This window comes from Vanessa atalanta, chromosome 24 (genome assembly GCF_905147765.1).
Source record: "Vanessa atalanta chromosome 24, ilVanAtal1.2, whole genome shotgun sequence".
NCBI lineage: Eukaryota > Metazoa > Arthropoda > Insecta > Lepidoptera > Nymphalidae > Vanessa > Vanessa atalanta.
The window spans coordinates 1248151-1265355 of record NC_061894.1 but is presented as its reverse complement, the minus strand read 5'-3'; the positions used below and the strand labels follow the sequence as shown (position 1 = coordinate 1265355).

Sequence of the window (17205 nt, the reverse complement as noted above, 5' to 3'; positions counted from 1 at the left end):
TTAAATAATATCAAGTAAAAATATTTGTCACTATCATAAAAATAATTACATAGACTATTATCATTGCTAAAATTAATTACAGGAATTTAAATCTAAAGATGTCTACAGTAACAAAGAATTTGTTTTGAATATCGATAAAAATATAACAAATTAGTGAACCATCGACGATACTCATCGATGTTTTGACATCACTATGACACAATGATCTCCACGGTCAGTAGTGTCGTTGCTTTTGTTCAACAGGCTGACTTTTTAAAGTTATTCAATTTGTGGTACATAACGGTAAATATTTAAATTTAATTTGTATATAGTAATATTTAATGATTTTTAATATTAATTTTCAGTGTTAATCAAAAAAATTCATTAATAATATTTAGTCGTCTGTCTCATAATAATTATTTTATTAGTGAAATTATGTTTGGTTTTTGGTTGTTTATAATTAATTTTCGCGGTTTAAATTATTGAACATGAATTAGGAAGGTATTATATTATATGTTTACATATAATTATTATTTTAATAATTAAATAAATAATCTTAATAATATAGACAAATGATAATTACTAATAAACTTTTCGTAGATCGATTTGCTATTAGAACAAGCTCATTCTACCACGCTCCTCCTACAAGAGTTGGTAAATTTACAAGTGGTAGATTTTTATTCGTCACACCCATTTCTTTACAATATTTTAGATCACCATCAGGTACGCTTTTATTAATATAATTAAGCACAAGAAATTCTAATGATTCTTAATATGATGTCTGAATAAGATTCGTGTCTAAATTGTAGTGTATTGTATTGGGCTACCACAGCTGTTAGTACGTATTATTGAACTTAGATAAAATTTAAGTAACCTTTGGAAAGGGTTCATCGTCCATCTTTAATGGTTTTAATTGATCGTTTATAAGTCTTTCTTTAAATCAAATAATTGACTATGTGGACATAGATGTCATTTACTGAAACTCTATAATCACCCTTAGCTTATATAGATAGGTACATTATTCTAAATAAAGTCTTAGTAATACTTATAATAATTAGTATACTTGCCGATATATAATACTGTTTTGTTATTAGAGGAGATATACTAAGTATTTTTTATGTGTATGGCTTGTCAGTGATAAAACGTCGTACGGTTTGGTGCAGTCGGTCTACGATGGGTTAACCCTTTTCGGTAACAACCTGTAAATGTTCTACGTCTGATTCGTCTTCCCTGATTAGGAGAAGAGGAATTTCTGCGTATTCTACCTAATAGTTCCACTTTGGATACGTCTATGTCAATCAAATTTACGTAGGATGATTCTTAAGCATGAATGACAATCAATTTAAGTTTATTTGCATGTTTGTGTAGGTTAAGTGGGAATCGTACACACTGAAACTCTTGATGGTCGGCCTCGGAGAAGCTACGGGATCGTTCTCATACCGAATTTGTATTCTTTGCGGTGCAACGTGTGGTTTTAGCTTAATTATTTCGTCAGCGTTCTGTACCGACTCAGGTACGAAGTTATCGGTGTTTTACAGCAGTGCATGGACCATGCATTCCAGTTGCCGTTCTCTAGTATATTTGAAAGGACTTGTAAGATTCCCGTGTCACATTTCAACAATATTGTTTAAGGGCATGTATTTAAAAGGCCGAGGAAACCAGTTGACTGAGCAGGTTTAGCCCTCAAACAATCCCGTAGGAAGATATTGCCCCAAGGTTGCTGGCACAATTCTGTCACTTTTGGGTCAGCCACTTGTTATTAGCAACAAGTGCGTAAAGAGTGGAAATTAAATCAACTCACTCTTAGAAGAAAAATCTTTGTCCTTGTCCAGAATGTTCCGCCAAGAGACCATAAAGTAGCATTCTTTAGATTAATGTTCCACAGAATAGAAGATTATCCAGATGTTTTTGACAAAATTATGCCTATATGATAATCCTTCTTCTATGGTTAAGATTATGGATTAATTCATATCCTGTATTTATTTTTTATTTAGTTGCTGTTAATATCGGCTGCAATTTATTTACAATTAAAATAAAAGCCGCAATGCACGTTTAGATTACATACATATCTATGGCCTATTTATACCAAACCACATCGCGGTGGGACTTATATTATTATTGAGTCCATTCGCCGCTGATGTTGACTAATTCTCGCGTCACGAAGACGATTCATGCTGTCTTTAAAAAATATGTAGAAGTACTTACTTGCGTAATGGTCTTCACTTTAGAAGACATTTAATTTTTAAATTAAAATCTGACCATTTTATATTTAATCAGACTAGCATAATGACGATTCAAAGGTACTTCTCAGAAAGTTGTTACCATTAATCAACCACCATAGTTGGTCGCGAATTTCTATCCTATGTCTCTGAGTGAAATTTATTTTATTTTATTATAATAAACCCAGGTTTGAAAACTAATGAATTTTTTTTTTTTTGTTTCAGGTTTTTGAAACTATGCAAGGCAAGTGAAAGTACCAGGATGACAGAAAAATCAGAGGTTCGCTTCGAGGAAGCCGAGAAATATAAGAATCTTATACTGACATTAATCGCTGTAATATGCGTCTTTTTATCCTGGCTCGTCCGACAGTATCCAATACTACTGGGCATTGTTACGATCTTGTCTGTATATTTATTAACTGGAGATAGATACCAATGGGTGTATATTTGGAAGAAAACGTTTTACAGGGATATGATGTGAGTAATTTTTTGTTTAATATTGAATTTATTATAACATAAGTTGTAAAAAGCTATAGGAAATTATAAAACATAGCGCGTATGGCGAGTTGCGATCCGTCGAGAACGCATAGAGAGTACGCAAAAAACGCAAGCGTAGAGAATAAATAATAATAATAAGGACTTAAATAAAATTGAGATTAAAAATTTATTACAAGAAAACCAAATAATTAAAGTTTTGATATGTTTTTTTTTTCGGGATAATTCTATTTTTGCAAAGTTTAAAAATAAAGACAGAAAAAATAACTTTTTAATTTCGACAGTGATCGGTGTCAAAGATTCCTTGACTACAAAGAAAACATAAATGGATGAGCGTTCAAAGGTCGGAGTTTGTTTTATATCAAACACTAACCGTTCATTGTGCCCTAGTACATGCGATCGTTTGCTTTACAAAACAATTTCTCGTATATCCCCATCCACAACGGTTACTTTATATATATTTGTTGAGTTTATGGATATTTATTTATTTATTAACATACTAAATTAAAATATATATCTTATATATTTAAATATTAATCGTATGACATATAATTAAAAAAAAATTATACCCGTAAATGATCGTCAGAGCTATTGTTTTGAATAAATAAAAAAAAGAAACAAAAATTTAAAAATAGAACAAAAATTACTGATCGTAACATGTCGAAGTTAAAAGTCTTGTTACTGAAGAGCAAGTAGAAGATATCTTCTCAATTTCAATCCGCTATAAGCAGTAAATTAAAGCTAAACGAAGGACAAAATGAAGGTTGAATATAATTATATCCACTGACATTCTATTAATGCTGGTTTGATACAAGATAGTATCCTTAAAGCGTGCTCTCTGAGTTGAGTACTTTTGATAGAGAAAGGCCTCAGTAGCATACTGACTATGAGCATGAAATTGGCATCCACAATTTTGTACAACTTTGCAAAATGATTAATATTCTATTACATTAATCCTTGGGAAATATTTATTGACGAAACTCATTAGAAATATAATCATTAGACAAAATAATGACGGACCATGATTTCAATTTTTTTTTGTTTTATAATAATAATAATTTATTTATTCACACACCCAATAAAACCAATGTACACAATGCTTATCAACTAAATCTAGGGCTTAAGTTAGTTAACTACAAGTTATAATAACTTGTTTCTAATTTATATGAAGATTAAATTACTGTATTAAATAATCCAATATTGTTATTGAAAGTACATCAGTACATATTTTTTTCATTGCTTATCATCGATGACTCCGTTACTAAAAGTTTTTTATATATAAATCTACTGAGTTGAACCATTTCCCCTGCTAAAAGATACTTGAGATTTCCCAAAAATTTTAAAAACGATTTTTAAAGTGAGGTCAGGTTATACTGGTCTTCAGGTACTACAGGTAACTTAGAGTTTTACAGGAAGTTTATTTAAAGGCGGTTGTTGTCTAGACATAGTGAACGGGGACAATAGTCAAGTGCCGGTTATTATATAGCAACTATCATTCTTGATACTTTAACGATACTGGTAAAACACCCATATAAGCAGTTTATTTTCATTCAAACTGAGTTCAAAATAAGTGACAAGCCTATTCAGTAGAATAAAGTCTGCTTTGACTATGACTTAATTTGTGTTGCGTCCTGTTATCGCTATAAATTTTTCTTAGTTTTTTTAATTATATATTTAAGCAGGTGGGTAAATGGGCCACCTGATGGTAAGTGGTAACCACTGCCCATAGACATTGGAAGATATATTAATCATCTTACATCTTCAATGCGGCACCAACCTTTGGAAACTAAGATGTTACCATCAGGCGGCCAACTCGCCAGTCTGCCTGCCTAATACATTTGTAGCTCCATTTCAATGATCTGTATTTCGAAAAATGATCAAATTTGCCTAATTTCCTAAATCAGAAGGAGTTTCAGTCTCGTCCAGAGACTTTCTTAAAATATAGGAGTATACGAAATATTTATTAATAAAACTCTATGACCAATAAACTAGGAGATCATGTGTCCTAGGAGACAGTTTCATCATATTTGAGCTCTACTGGGACACTTTAACAAAGGATTTTATACACAATTACGAGATTTTTATTTCATATTCTATCAAAAAAAAATTTGAACAAATAATAAAAAAAATATCAGGTTGCGATAAAAGTATTGCACGTTGCTTAGTAAATAACTTGTATGTAAGAGTTGAGTGTCCGCATGGGCGTGTGTGTGTTTTTGTGTGCATTTGTTCTGGAAGGTATTTAATGTTAAATATTCAATTATTGTTTGTTGTGAATTAAGTATATATTTATGATTTTTTTCTATATACTCATAGCTGTAGTAAGTTAAAAGTGTGAGATAGTTTAGTCTCTGTCTGTGCTTTTTCTTTTTGACTTTTTTATTTATACATCTATACGAGAAGTCGCCTAAGTATAATTGTTGTCTAAAGAATTTTGTTTTGATTTTGGGTAAGGCAATAAAGATTCTACATCCTAGACCCCCTTATATGGCAGATGTATCATGATGACGCACATGTGATAATGCACAGCAAACATTATATAGTTAGTGTAGGTACACTCAGATGCTTTGATTCCTTAAACAGTTATTCTGTTAGGTATCATCTTGGATTTTCTAGAATCACTTTAATGCTCTTTGCGTTCTTTCCACTTTCAGCATATAAGAAACTTTTGTACTTGTTGTACTCATTCATTACTCATTAGCAGCCTGTAAATTTCCCACTGTTGGACTAAGGTCTCCTCTCCCTTTGAGGAGAAGGTTTGGAGCATATACAACTACGCTGCTCCAATGCGGTTTGGTGAAATACACATGTGGCAGAATTTCGTTTAAATTAGACACATGCAGGTTTCCTCACGAGATGAATTATGAACACAAATTAACTCGGCTCTTGTTTGTGGTTATACCCCACCAAGCTGAAATGCAGTAAGGTAACGATTGGGCCAGTGTATACGTTACAGATCAACTACCTCCCTCAGGTTTCTAAAGACCAGTATAATATATTGGCCAATTTAAGTTATATATACACCTAGATATTACGAGTGTGGTGTTCATTCACAATGTTTGAAATGATTAATATTTAGATATGTTTTCTAATAAAAATATGTAAATGCCAGTCAAAATCCTTTTCATCATTGGTATTCGTTACCCGGCTCCTAACCCTTAACTTGTAATGGGTCGGTTTCGAAAATAAAAATATTATGATTTGGATATATATATAAAAAAAATCGAATTATTAAAAAGTGCTGAGCATGTATCTCATATTTAAGTTAACACCATTTTGGTATCTGTTGAGTTAAAGTTGAATGAAAGAAAAACCATTTGGAGAACTATTATTTGAGAAGAAACTCGAAACTCGCCGCAGAAAAAGATATGAAATTTCATAAAGTGATATGCAACATTGATCTATATAAATATTATTTATAATGACGACTTCCGTGGTCGACTAGCGTGTACACCGGTTTTCATGGGTACGCCACACCGAGGTCCCGGGTTTGATTCCTGCCGAGTCGATCTAGAAAAAGTTCATTAGTTTTCTATGTTGTCTTGGGTCTGAGTGTATGTGGTACCGTCGTCGATTTTCCATAACACAAGTGCTTTAGCTCATTGGGATCAGAGTAATGTATGTGATGTTGTCCAATATTTATTTATTTATTTACATAAATAGCGTATCAACATAGGCCAGTTTTCGTAATATTACTAGCAAGATATGAAGTGAGTTCTCACAGAATGGCTCTGCTGTTCTAAGTTTCAATTTAAAACAATTTACTTCTTTAATACCTAATTATCATTGCGATGTTCCAATTATGACGAGGATTCTAGTACCTAATTTATGTATGTAGTTTACATGCGGACGGTCAACACATGTTACGCAACATGTAATCATTCAATAACGTCGGTCTCAACACCTCTTACGCTTTGCTGCGATCCTGGTACAATAGGTATCATCCGGTGCACTTGTATCTGAATAAAATTTATGTAGTTTTGTTTGTTTGTTCATTTTTTGCTATTTAGGAAATTTAACGGCTGACCGGACTTTTAACACAACTTTAAAGTTGATTTTTGACGTATATCTATAAAAATAAATGATTCCAAATATAAATAAACTCCTTACAAAAACTACAAACAATAATTTAACTCAAATCTTTCTTAATACTATCATATAAATACATTGTTAAACAAAATCTACTTTTTCTACTTTTTATTTGAGTACAAACAAAAAAATTATGTTTTTTAAATATTATCACAAAACATTAGATAAACACTAAAATTCCCTTAAAGCTAAACAATCATATAAAAATGTATTTTAAAAATTTAATTATATTTCGGACTAATGTTAGGTCTCGTGCTTATATATAAAAATTATAATCGAAAAACTATTTTAAATTTGGAATATTTCTGGACTTCAGTCCCACACATAGGTGTTGTGAAGAAATTGACAATTTTTCCATCGCTCGCCGGACGTCGCTGATTACTCTATTAAGTGAGGTGTCCGATTGGACCTTGGCATCGTATGATCGCCTGGTAATTTGTTTACGGGGGACATGGCGATAAAAAAACGCAGTACATTTTTTTATTTTCCTACTGAAATGTTAACTTTAATGTGTGATTTGTCAAAAAAGATGCTATGTAAATAAATAAAAAAAATATCCTTTTTCAATAATTATCTATAAAGGTTTACTTTACGTTTAATTATGGATCTGAATGTCAATGCAACTTTAATTTAAAAGACAAGCGAATAAATTGATCACGTGAGCGTAATTGATACTAATTTCTACATTTACATTGTAAGAAGCGTCCGCTGTACCTACGCTGTTACGATTTTTCCGACCACAGAACATAACCCCATGTTATTTATTTGTTTCTATTATATCACTTACATAAACTCTATATATGAGTTTATTTACACAGAACATAGATGTCAAAGAAGTGTGTCAAATGGTATCAAACCAAACGTACATAATTGTATTCTGAAATTAGTTCGATAGAGTAGCTAATGTACTGCCTTTCAAAAGTAATAGTTTTTTTTAAATTTAACTTTATTAAGAGGTCTATGAAACATTTTAGTGTTCTTAAATATATTATAACTTTCAGAGGCTTACGAGTTTTACTCGTAACAATGTTTACGATATGGGTATGGGAACGAACGGGGACAACCGTCGTCACAAGATGGTCCAAGGTTGCGAAAAAGACACCAGACAAGGAGGCATTTGTCATGGGCGACAGATCATTGACATTCCGTCAAGTAAGTTAATTTTAAAATATGTGTAATTAATAAATAACATTTAGAAAAGAGTAAGTTTCATTCGACAAACTGGTGAATTAAAATATGAAAGATGTTCTTCGTTCGCTATACTTCGTGTCCTTACTCTAAACACTAATGAAGCGCTGGAATGGGCAGTAGTGCTTGGTGTTTCAAACCGTAATCTCTGATTACGATTACCGCGTTTTAGCAACTTCTCCATCGTGGCAATACCTAATACCTCTAAAAATATCTTTTATCTCTCATAATTATTTTAATGAATTTATTTGTTCTCTTTCAATCCTCCTCACCGCAACATCAACTACAAGTCCTCTATCCAAAGGTCTTTGTTATTTTATATATTTGGTGGTGGTATTTGTTATTTTATATATTTGGTGTGCAATAGAGCTTATTTGTATGATGACGTTACAATGTCCTTTTCAGGGTGATGAATTCAGCAATCGTATAGCGTGGTACTTCAAACGTCAAGGTTTTAAAACTGGTGAAGTTATAGCTCTGTTCATGGAGACACAACCAGAATACGTGTTCTTGTGGCTTGGACTGGCGAAGTTGAGAGTGACTACTGCACTTGTGAATACGAACCTTAGGGGTGCTCAATTGATACATTGCTTGAGGATAGCTGGTTGTAAGGCTGTGGTGTTCGGAGATGAAATGACGGATGGTGAGAATTATTTCCATGGAAAATATTTACATAAGTAGGCTTTTTCTCTGTCGTTTGCCGATATTAGTTTTTTCGTTTTAAAGCTTTTGACGATTTTATTAATAAAAAGTAATATAATTTCATTCTTAAAAATACTAATTCATGAACATTTTACTGACATTTTATTGTCCATAAGAGCGACTCTAGTCGTTATAAATTACCGCAGTTAAAGTAAAAAATATAAACTATTATTTAAGATAGAAATTGTTTAAATTACAAAATTTATATCGTATTATGTCGTACTTTTACATATTATATTTATAGTAGTGTTGCTTAGTCTGAATGATTCCCACCATACTACTTCAATTTGTGTTGGTGGATATGCATTTAGTGTAATATCATCCAATATATACTGGTTAATGTGTTTGTCACTGAGACTATGCGCTTAAATAGTTAGATAAAATAAAAGCGAGGAGTTATTAGCATTCGTTAGCATTTTTATGTGCGATAAATAAATTCAGTATTAAATTAACATATCTATATATGTAATTTTGAAGCCGGAAAATAGTAATACTGATTAACTTGCCGTTCTTCTTGGTATCAACATTCAGATCCTGTTGCAAATTTAAATATTTAATCTTTTCGAATGACGAGTCGAAGGTTTTTTTTAAGCCTACTTGAATAAACTCTAACAATTGCCTTGGGAATGAAACGATCACCTGCTGGCTATTTCTTAAAAAACAACAACAAACCCGCTGAGTTTCTTTCGCCGGTTTTTCTCAGGTCAGGGTATTTTCTTTAGTGTTTGATTTGACAAACAATAAGCAAGTGTAATGCTTCTATATTGAATAAAGGAATTTTACTTGAGTTGAATGCAGACATTTTCAGTCCGTCGCAAATAATTTCCAGAACTTCCTCTTCTAGATGCAATAATGTAAATTGAGGCCGTATTAAATGTCTTACTAGTTAAGCTTGTAATTCACGAAATTATTGATTGCGCGGTAAAATGAATCATGCATCTGTTTTGAAATATGACACAGACTTATAAAAACGGTTAGTTTGGCCGACGTCATTCAATTATACCAATTCAAGTGATAGATAAAATTGGAATTTGTTTTTGAATTAAATTGTAGTTAGTTTGCATTTTGATATTAATTATTAACGATGATAAAAAATAAATAATATGTTGTCACGTATAATTTCCATTTTCTTGTTACCTTATATACATATTTATATATTGTACAATTTCGTGTTCCAAATTTAAAAGTTTCGTTTTATTCTAACATCGATCGACGATCGATTATTTGGTGTGGTAACATTTTACCATGGATCGCCCCTCCATCAACTGGACTGATAACAGCCTAATTATATTTTTTTTTTCTAGCAATAAAAGCCATACAAAGTGAGATACCAGATATTCCTCTATTCCAATTCAATTCACCGGAAAGAGAAACTGCACCAGTATTACAGGATACGATCCCACTGGCCGCTGAATTAAATGAAATGACGAATGAACCATTCAGTGACGTAGAACCAGCTAAACCAAGAGATACTCTGTTGTATATCTACACTAGTGGAACAACTGGATTTCCAAAAGCAGCTATCATTACTAACATCAGGTAAGTTTAATATAGATAAGTAACATAAGTCCATACTGAATGCATTATCCTTCTTCATAATCATTTATCTTCATAGGACTTTTTACAATTGATGCTGAAATTATCTAGCAATAAATCTTATTATGCTGCGTAATACAAAATTAATAATAATAACTAGTTATTTTTTCTAGATATCTCCTCATACCTCTTGGAGTACATACATCAGGACAGCTCGTATCATCCGATATTATTTACGATCCTCTCCCATTGCATCACACTGCGGGTGGAGTCCTTGGCGCTGGACAGTGTCTCATTCTTGGCTGTACGGTTGTGTTGCGGAAGAAGTTCTCGGCTAGCAACTATTGGGCTGATGTAGCCAAACATAAGTGCACGGTCATTATTAAAAAAGTTTTTTTCTTATAATTATTAGGTATTCAATTAAGAAAAACTACCGAGATGTGAAGATGTTATTTTAATAGCGATAATTATCGCTAATATATTTTGAAATAAAACTAGTTTTTAACGGATTTAATCGCGTATATTATTCGTTATTATATTATTCGTGGTACGAGCACTGCAAAGTGCTCGAAACGTCGGGATGTTAAAATAATTAATATACGCGATTAAATCCGTTAAAAACTAGTTTTATTTCAATGTGTAATAATCGCGAAAATCTAAGACAACATTATCGCTAATATAGTCTGCAATTATTGAAATTTGATTGATTCGCTGATTGACTAATTAGATGTTTAATTATAGACATATTATAATGACATTTTAATAGCAGCCATGATAAACTAAATTAAGATTCAATATTGTTAATGGAATTTGTAATTTTATTGGTTTACTAATTTTTGAATATGATAATGAAAAACAATTTTAGATTTGGGTTCAAAATCTGACACTTAATAGAACTATTAGAGATAATTATATAGACTTATCTGCATTACTTGTGTAAGCCCATCCCACATACTGGGTAGCTACCCATCATGCATTTTAACACCAAGCAGCAAAACTTAGTATTATTATAGTTAGAAGTGTAAGTACAGACACAGGGGTCATTGTATTTCCCAAGGTTGTTGGCGCATTGGCGATATAGAGAATGGTTAAAATTTCTTGCGGCACCATAAGTGAAGACTTCACATTGGTGGCCCAATAACTCGTCCGCCTACCTATGTTAAAAATATTTTATATTTTATACAAATATAACATTTATTTCCAGGCAGCACAATATATCGGCGAAATATGTCGTTACTTGCTAACGGTGCCGCCTAGTGATAACGACCGAGCTCATAATGTAAGAATTGTCATCGGTAATGGACTAAGACCACAAATATGGCAAGAATTTGTTGATAGGTTCGGTGTTAAAAGAGTATTAGAATTTTATGGAGCCACGGAGGGTAATAGCAACTTGGGTAAGTTCTCCTTAACTTGTTCTTCTTGATAAATAAACTTGAATGTTTGAATGTTTGCGTTATCCATACGTTGGTGATAAGACTATTTTGGAGCAAGGTTCAGTGATATTTAATCTTACAATTCTCCAAAGTTAATCGGTATACTAACAGTAATAATAGAGACGCGGAAGTCTATTTTAACGACTTTTTGCTAATCTATGAAGGTATACTTCTACTTAGAGTATAAGTGAAGAGAATAGAAGCATAAAAATAAAAGTTTGTACTACCTCGGAAGTTTGGATGATCATTATTTTTTACAAAAACCTATACTTTCACTTCAATAGTTACCCCAAAGAAAAATCATTATTAATTGATGAAATTTTATTTTCAGTAAACTTAGACTCGAAAGTCGGTGCGATTGGATTCCTTAGTCGACTTGTATCTTCTATATACCCACTGACTTTAGTGAAGTAAGTTTTACAATTATTATTTGAACAAATGTTGGTCACAATAGTGGTCAAGGTGGCATACAACTATGCCTGTGTTCTGAAAATCAATTATAATATGTTGTCTAGTTAGATGATCAATATTGAATAGTTTATAGACACGAATATCATGACAAGATGTTGAATATTTCCATGTTACACTCTGGTCAGAACGTGATTTTTCCTATAACTGTTTTAATCATTAACCTAATTTTAATGATAATTTCAGGTGCGATGAAGTAACTGGTCAAATTTTGAGAAATGAAAACGGAAGATGTATCAACTGTGGTCCATACGAACCTGGTATAAAATCCTTTATACACAAAATTAGTAGAAATCTTGATGTTATCAAGTCTTTTTAACATGATTATGAATTTTCAGGTCTACTGTTAGGCAAAATTGATCCAAAAAAAGCTATATTAACATTTGCTGGATATGCTGATAAAACTGCCTCAGAAAAGAAAATGGTGCGAAATGTCAGAGTAAAAGGCGATTGTTACTTCAACACAGGAGATATATTAGAAATGGACTATTACGGATATTTCTACTTTAAAGATCGCACTGGGGATACGTTTAGGTAAATTACAAAAGCAATATAAACTAATCTCGCACTTATTTAGATTCTAATGAAGTTTTATTTGTATCTAAATATTGCAAAGGCCGAGTGAATAATCACATGGATAGATACGTCAGGCCAAATATATTGAGTTCAAGATCGGATAATTCGTTTATAATTCAAGTCGTGCATGACGGTGAAGGCAAACAACTCAAGGAAACCTGTAGGTTAGATGGAATACTGCTACGTGTACATTTAATATTTTATACTAAATAATCCTCAGTGAAGTAACACAGGGGTAGATAGTTAGTTACGGGACTTGTTACTTTTGCCTATAATATCAAACTAAGAATACGTACGATTGAAAAATTGATTACGACGCTCTATTTTTTTTTTAATTATCGTTAATATGTATGAGTAAAGAAAATACTCGTATCTAAAATAAAACCGGTATTTAGTTTTTTTACTTATAACGAATGTGGTTTTGTTTTTGTTGATGTTAGATAATAAATGGGACTGAAGTAATTATTTTTGTAGTGTAAAAATTTTTTTTTTGTTTATCATATCGTTCATTTGTTCGTCCGTCTACTTATGCCATAAAAGTAGGCTGATAAAAGCCTTTTTGAAATGTTATGTTACAGTATTTAATTAAATGAAAAGTAGATTCTACTTCAATTACTGAGTTTGTCAACAAAGTAATATATATATATATCCTGTCTGAAAACTTACCACCGGTACGGAACGAGATAATTCTTTTTTTTTTCGAAAAGTGTTTTATACAAAATACATTGTTTGTCAGATGGCGCGGTGAAAACGTATCTACTGCAGAAGTAGAAGGAGTGATCAGTAATTTGGTCGGTTTAAAAGATACTGTTGTTTATGGAGTTCCCGTAAGTAACAATTTAGTTATAGAGTTTTCTAATGAAATGATAATCTATTAACAAATATCAAGTATCTAAATCAGAATATTAGAAGAAAATGATCATTTAAGGTTTATGTTATGGGAATTTACCCATTTACAATATTGTAACCGCTATTCATATAATTAATCCGGCCCTTGGCTAATCCGGCACCTCCTGTAATCCGACATTATTATTGAATATTTTTTTGTAAATTTTCGCTCACTTTTGTGCTCGACACATTTTTTATTTTGATTCTGATTGCTTAGTTTTAACTGGACTACTCGTTATAGTAGTTTGGTACGAAGTATGATTGGTACTTCAGAGTATAGCATATAGAATCTTACAATTGGATATGTAACTTGTTGGATTACAAGGTACTAAGGTAGTACTCTATAATCCCACAAATTTAATAGTCCGACACTGCCCTGCAAAACGTTTGCCGGATTCCCGGGGGTCCATTGTATATACTTAATATTTATTCCTCTTCTATTCGTGATGATTTTTTATCTCTAGGTTCAACCGACATTATTATCAATAATTTACCACATTTTAAAGACAATTCCGATGATTACATTACTATTTTTTAGATTCCTTACGTAGAAGGAAAAGCGGGTATGGCAGCAATTGCAGACCCAGAAAAGAAGGTAGATTTAAAAAATCTTGCAGACGGACTCAAGACTTCTCTACCAGCTTATGCAAGACCTTTGTTCGTCAGAATCCTCCCAGAACCACCACTGACAGCAACCTTTAAGCTGAAGAAAAGGGTGTTAATGGAACAAGGTTTTAATATAAATGTTCATAATGATCCAATTTATTTTCTTGATCAGAAAAGTGGTTCATTTACACCATTAACTCAAAAGCTCTATGACGACCTCATTCAAGGTGTAATTAGGCTTTGATTATAAAGTAATTAATTATATTAATTATTTTTATTTTTAAAAAACATACTTTAAAACCAAATGAGGTTTTGCATGAAAATAAAGGAAGAAATTAATTAAAAAATCTCATTGACGTTGATTGTTTTTCAAAATCTGTAAAAGCGGGTTAAGTGATAACATATTTTTTTAAATGAAAATTAACCTGTAAGAATATAGTATTTAGCCATGTCAAAATATTGTATACTGGTTATTTATTTTTATGCCAAAAAATAAAAATTAAAGAGCCAAATATTTAATATATATATTTTTTAATTTAATTGTATTATTTACATTATTTTTTTTGTGCAAGGATATAATTTTAAAAACAAGTATGCAAAGATTTACTTTTACTGTTTATTAATTCTGTGATTTGTGTTACGATTATAAATCTGAAAGTGTTCAATGCTCTATTTTTTTTATTTATGTGATTTATCCTAGGAGCGTCAGTCTTGGCAAATATTACATACCACAGACTCTACCACGACTGAGATAGAGATTTATGTTACCCACTTGCCTCTGAATTAAATCAATATTTTTATTATATTAATAAGGATTACCTTTAACGTAAGCGTACGTACGCTTTTATGCATTAAAATTGTTAAGATAGGGCTTTATCAATATTATAAATTTAAAGATAATAACTTCATTTTTATTGTCAAACAAAGATTTAATTCATTTGCATATATTTAAACGTCATTAATTTTTATATGGACTTAGAAAATAAAATGAAAAAAGCATAACTTTACTAAGATAAGGTTAATGTACCATTTCAAAGAACTTTTATTATCCGTATTTTGATATTGACATTTTTGCTTGTTATAGTTGAGGTTATTGAGCCTAAGCCATTGTTAAACCACGACTGCATATCACATATCATGTAGAAAACGCGTGCAAATGTCCCACAACTGGGCTCAACTTTTAAGAAGATTTTGAGTTTACTTTAACCTTCGAGTTTCACAAAGCTATTGTCTAGCTGCTGGCAGAATGAGTTCCTATCAGCTCCGTGATGGAACCGGCTCATTTATGTTACCTACTAATTAAAAATATAATTGATACATATATATTTACAACTTGTAGTAATTGTTATAAGTTTAGGCTGAATTTATTTACAAACAAACAAACAAACAAACAAACATGACTTCGTGCGCGTTCTTTGAATTTAAGTTATTTAGATATTGTAGCGTGATTTTATTTTTATTCTATATATAATTATAAAATTAAAGAGTTACTCCTTATTATATCCGCTATCTGCCAGTGAAAGTCCCGTTGAAATCGGTTCAGCCGTTCCAGAGATTAGCCGGAACAAACAGACAGACAGACAAAAATTGTAAAAAATGTTATTTTGGTATATGTACCGTGTATACATACATATGCATTTAGTAAAAATGGGTTATTTTAATATTACAAACAGGCACTCCAATTTTATTATATGTATAGATAAAAAAAATCACAATTGTTTTTTTTATATTCATACTATGTTATATCAGCTGTTTATTCTGTTTATGTGGTGTATCGCCAGTCACGACTAACTGACACACATCAGTAACGCATTATCTAAGCCGGACTTTAGTGGATCCATATTTTAAAATAGAGCATATGTAACACCGACGATTCTAGTATTTTTAGATGTATATCATTTTATATATTAAGTGGTGATTACTGATTTTATATTGCCATTTTAATAAGTAAATTTTATTATAGCACTTGAACGCCTATAAGAAAAAAAAATTTTAATTGTATATATTTTTTGTCTATATCAGACACAAAAATAGTTTGAATTTCAAGCACTGGGCTGACAATAAATTTTCTTTCAACTGAATTATTCTTGACAGTTCTAAAATATTTTAGCTCTATAGCTCTATACCATTTAGCATACATGTGACTTTTATAAATAAGTTATATAATTGAAAGGAGCAACTAAGACTTTATAAGATAAATATACCCTCGATCCGGTCGTAAAATGTTGGATATCGACTCATATGACACGGAATATTGATGCGTGTATCTTTAAATATAACAGTTAATGTAATCAATATCGCATATCAATTTTGATTTATCCGACGTTTAACGGCTGTGTTCGTCTAGTTCGTTATTAGAGAATAGCTCTATAGATGTCACCTTTGTTTATAGATTACAATTGTCTATACGTTTAAGATATATGTAATATACCTTCAATGCAGTGTAATTAGATAAATATATTATTGTGATATTAATGTCATATTATAACTTGTTTTTTTAATTGCCATAGTAATAATGAATGATAGCTTAATATATAACATCTAGATATCCCAATACTGAATAAAGTCCTCTGCTCCTTGAGTTAGATCCAAAATTGCCATTGCCGTTTAATAATGATACTGGCCTCGAACTGATTTCGGCTACAGCGACCAATGTCTAGGGAGATTAGTCATCTATGCAAGACATATTATAGGACATAAGTGTGTTCGTAAGGACAGATGTACTCTCAATTCCTTTACTCTCATAATCCAATACGCTTCGTAATCCAAGACGGCTTCTGATGAGACCGGAAAAAGTTTAGACGCTTCATTTACGGTTTTAAGTACTTTCCTACCGTGCAGCAACTCATATCGTACCGAACTGGGGTTTGAACACAAGAACTTGAGATTCTTATATATCTAGTCATTATACCAACGAAGCGGTTAAAATAGTGGCTAGGATTCTTGGAGGACAGCCACGTGTTAGATTATCATACAATGATATAATTATAAATATTCATGTATTCTTTCCCCTGAGACATATC

At 31.5% G+C, this 17205-nt stretch overlaps 1 protein-coding gene across 1 annotated transcript; it reads left to right on the top strand.

The window, feature by feature from the left end:
• Positions 1-214: 214 nt before the first annotated feature.
• LOC125073470 (long-chain fatty acid transport protein 1-like) lies at positions 215-15579 on the top strand. Its single transcript, XM_047684317.1, has 12 exons — positions 215-282; positions 2424-2675; positions 7784-7934; positions 8376-8613; positions 9977-10211; positions 10382-10583; positions 11413-11605; positions 11976-12054; positions 12299-12372; positions 12451-12646; positions 13425-13515; positions 14115-15579. The coding sequence occupies exons 2-12, from the start codon at positions 2461-2463 to the stop codon at positions 14424-14426; spliced, it is 1986 nt and encodes a 661-aa protein (XP_047540273.1). The 5' UTR covers positions 215-282; positions 2424-2460; the 3' UTR covers positions 14427-15579.
• Positions 15580-17205: the final 1626 nt, after the last annotated feature.

What these genes read in the sequence shown, in the direction of transcription:
- LOC125073470 (XM_047684317.1), top strand. Translation starts at nt 2,461, where the DNA reads ATGACAGAAAAATCAGAGGTTCGCTTCGAGGAAGCCGAGAAATATAAG. An exon ending in ACGTTTTACAGGGATATGAT is followed by an intron (nt 2,676 to 7,783) that starts GTGAGTAATTTT and finishes TATAACTTTCAG; the next exon opens with AGGCTTACGAGTTTTACTCG. An exon ending in CGCACTGGGGATACGTTTAG is followed by an intron (nt 12,647 to 13,424) that starts GTAAATTACAAA and finishes ATTGTTTGTCAG; the next exon opens with ATGGCGCGGTGAAAACGTAT.